The sequence below is a fragment of the Atta colombica genome, unplaced genomic scaffold (assembly GCF_001594045.1).
Source record: "Atta colombica isolate Treedump-2 unplaced genomic scaffold, Acol1.0 scaffold182, whole genome shotgun sequence".
Classification (NCBI taxonomy): domain Eukaryota; kingdom Metazoa; phylum Arthropoda; class Insecta; order Hymenoptera; family Formicidae; genus Atta; species Atta colombica.
The window spans coordinates 206,960-211,302 of NW_017259274.1; the positions used below are offsets into that span (position 1 = coordinate 206,960).

General features: G+C 26.8%; 1 protein-coding gene across 1 annotated transcript in view; it reads left to right on the forward strand.

The window, feature by feature from the left end:
• LOC108686463 overlaps positions 1 to 4,343 on the forward strand; it is a 21,348-nt gene that overhangs the window by 16,584 nt on the left and 421 nt on the right. The window contains exon 3 of the mRNA XM_018191795.1: positions 2,107 to 2,214. Coding sequence (XP_018047284.1) covers positions 2,107 to 2,214 — 108 coding nt within the window. The remainder of the gene's footprint in view (positions 1 to 2,106; positions 2,215 to 4,343) is intronic.

Genomic DNA, 4,343 nt, shown 5'->3' on the forward strand with positions numbered 1-4,343 from the left:
TCGTAATGAACCCATTTTTCGTCCCCAGTCACAATGCGATGCAGAAATCCGTCTTTGCCTTTCAAGCAGCTGTTCACAAGCAAACAAACGCCGTTCAACATCTCTCGGCTTCAATTCGGCACCCAATTGCTTCTGAATTATTCTCATGGCTTTGAGGCGTTTTGAAATGGCTTGTCGAGTCACTTCCAATGATCGTGCCAATTCGTCTTGATTTTGACACGAATCTTGCTCAAGTAATGTCTCCAATTCTGTATCTTCGACAATCTTCTCTCTTTCACCGCTATGCCATCTTCGACGTCAAAATCACCGTTCTTGAAGCGTTGAAACCACTCACGACACGTTCACTAATAGCGGCCTCACCATAAGTATTTGAGAGCATTTGATGAGCCTCAGCCACAGATTTCTTCATATTGAAGCAAAAAATTAAAACCTCCCGCAAAGACGAGAATTTGGCTCGTAAACTGACATTTTCAATCGAGAATAACTTTATGATGCAGACACTAATCGACTAATGTTTCTATGGGGTTATGTTGACAGATGCCCAAGACAGATTATTGTATGACGTCTATGATCTATTTATTTCGACCACCACTTACCGCTAAAGCCATCTATAGGAAAACGGCGGAAGCAAAGTTGTACACCTAATACAAAAGAAATTTAAATTTTGTGATTAGTATTTTATTAGATAATGACTATCGGTTGAAATTTATTTTTGAAACTTTGAATGACAGGATAAAAAATTAATTAAATCCAATTGTATAAGATACCTTTATCAATATAGGCAAAAAAGAACATATCAGATGGTTTACAATACTTTTATTAATGGAATTTCCAACAAGTTTTGCAAATTTATCAATGGTAATGTGTTATAAGGTTGCTCATTATAGTATTAATAAATTAAACAAATTCATTAAGATTCACAAGGATTTTGCCGAATTTGCCAAAAAAAATGTGGTTTACCAGATCGAATGTCATGATTGCGATACTATCTACGTAGGATAAACAGGAAAAAAATTAAAAACGAGATTAGCAAAACATCATTAACACAATCAATATACAGCAATCATATATAATACATAGAGTTACATCCACTCGTTTAGTTATCACAAATCATAGGGTGAGTTGCAATTATGACTTTGATTGGGATAATATGAGAATTCTGAATTCTGAGAGAAATTATAATAAGCGATTATAATGTCAGAGATGCTCTATATAAATCGTCATCCAATAGTCTTAACATATAAACTGACATTGAGGGATTAAATCATAGATACATAGAAATTCTCAACAAGTTATAATATGTTTATTTTTATCATTGACTGATATGCTTTGTTCGCGCGACACATCTCTTTTTGTATTCAACAGTATTATGTGACTAATATCACAACGAATGTGATTCTCTTTTATGTTACTTAAACTATTTTTTAATCTAACTTTGACATCGTGATTTTTTAATTTGTAATGGATTGACGATGCTTGGATCCGCATGCGATTGTTGTTGATGAGTTTCTGGCTAGCATACATAAATTACGCAAATTAATATCTATTTACTCAAAAATATCTTGTTGCAATTATTAGCTTGAGTTCCACTATCTGCTCCACTCAGCTAAGCAATTGGTTGGCACATTAGACTATATTAAAGATGTCTCTCATCACATTTCTACTGCATTATTGAAGATCGGAACTACGATTATGCGAAACGCAATTCAACAGATTTTATAGTGCGATAAGAGGTAATTTTTTATTGCTGAGGATGGCTCAAATAGTGAAACATAAAAAATTGAATTTGTGGCATATTAATAGATATTAGGTAGCACTATGCAATATAATATTCAGCGCTGACTTCTAATGTCCATATTTCGCCATTATTTTTTCATTATAAAGATAAAATTTATTAAATATCAATTAAAATTAATAGTAACAAAAATGTTTGAAAATAATTTTTTTGCATATATTATATAAATTATAGAAATACATTTTTTATTGATTTAAAACTTGAAATTGAAACTTTTCGAAGTAGAATAATTGAATAATACAAATGTATTCTTTTTTTTTAAAGATACTCTTTATTTGAAATTTTGTGACAAATATTTTATGTATTATCAGGTACCATCAATGTCTTTTGCAGAAGGAATTTCAGTCACGTCATATGCAATGGCTTCACTAATGCAATTCTATTTATTATGTTCTTCTGTACAAACATTATTAGACGCAGTAAGATTTAGAGTACTTTACATTATATAAATTATTATAATTTTATGTATTTTATTATATTAAACAAAAGAATTTGCGGTTATACATAATTACAATAGAATTTCATAAAATTATGATCTATAAATGTAAAAGGAAAAGTAATTTTATTTATTTAAAATGTAACTATATAAGGATTGGAAAAAATTACTTTTTAAACTTTTTAATATGTTATTGTTACTGTCATTTAAGCGATAAAAAGTGACTTGTTGCCACTACTCGTTACTCGTTACTTGTTACCCAATTCTGAAAAGTAACACATTACTGTTACATAAAAATATTGAAAAAAGTCGATACTTTTCATTACTTTTTTTGTATTATATTACAAAAAACAGGTTATTTATCGATTTTGATGAAATTGGGGTCATTCGACGCGTTTTTGCACATGTGCGAATCTGATAAAAAAATAAATTTCGCTTTTCTCCGCGAATCAAAATATTAAGCATTAAAGTTGATGACTATTGATATTAGGAAATCTGTCAGATTTTTTTCATTTCGTGTAAAACGCGTGGAATAACTCTAATTTCATCAAAATCGATGAATAGTCCCGTCTTCTGTATAATTATTCTTTTTTTAAATATTAATAGACTTCTAAGACAGAATGCTAAGACAAAATATAAATTAAATATGAAATATTTAGAAAGATATTCATTTTTGAACATGTTTATTTATTATTAATAATTTTACATATTTAAATTTAATTATTTACAATAATTTAATTTAATTTAATTTAGTTTATTGCAAAGCTATATGAAAAAGACTATATGTTAACAGAGTAATAGATATAAAGTATGATACTATAGTTATCATAAATACATTGTATCGTATATAATACATTATATCATTTTATTATATAATATTTCAGTCTTTTGTTCTTAGATAAAGAGAGGAAAGTAAATGAAATAAAAATAGTTAAAATGTTTTTTGTTTATTTAGTACCTATAATCTTATTGTTCATGACGACCGTCCTATAAAAAAGTAACGACAGGAGAGTAACGGAGTTAATTTCATTACTCATTACCAAAGAAAATGTAATTAATAAAATGTTATTAATAAAAAAAAAAGTAACAGCGTTACCAAGTCATTACAAAAAAATAACGAAAAAGGAATATCGTTACAAATAACAAGTTATTTCCTGTATATAAATAATAAATATAATTATGAATTTCAAATATTGATAACATTAAATAAGAAATATGTAATTTACTACAATTTATGTAATTTACTACAAAACTTGTAATTTTTTATTTTATGTTAATTATAGAGTACCGAAATAACAGACAAAGCATTTGATGAAGGCTGGTATCAATTTGGTCCATCAACGAAAAGTACATTTATATTATTGATAATGTCTAACAATCTAGAATGCAGAATTGCAGCGATTGGAAAGTTTAATTTGTCTTTGCCTTCATTTATGACGGTAAAATTTATTAATTAAGATTTAATTATGACAGTAAAATTATTATGGATTTATACTTCCTATGTGCTTTAAAACGATTAATACTTTAAATCGCTCACGTATTTTTTAATGGTGTTTTAGATCATAAATCAATCATATTCAATTGCTCTTTTGTTATTAAGAGCAAATTAAGAAAAATATTTTACACACATTTAAATTTAGAGTAGATATAAGATAGAAGACGGTTATTTTGAAACGAAAAATATTGAAATGAATATTAAAAAAATTTTATTATACAAAGAAAATAAATTCTTTTGCATAATGAAATCGAAAATACAATTGGAACAATTTAATAAGCTACAATATATAACAGACGTTATCATATTACTCACAATCAGAAATTGAATCTTTGTCTCCTGTCAATCTCGAATTATTCCTCAACCTAGAAATAATTGAATTTAAAGGTAACTTGTTATATTTTAATAGCACTTATTTCAGAGAATATAGAAAATATCAGCACACAATTTAAGTGTTTGTATAAAAAAAATATACGTATTTATATACTAATTTGTGTCTAATTTTTTTGAAAATTTGTCACCCATAATATAAACTTATTTAATATAATAAAATTTTTATTATATAATAATTAATGTTTATTTTCTAATGTTAATATAATTTCTTTTCTATTTTTTTA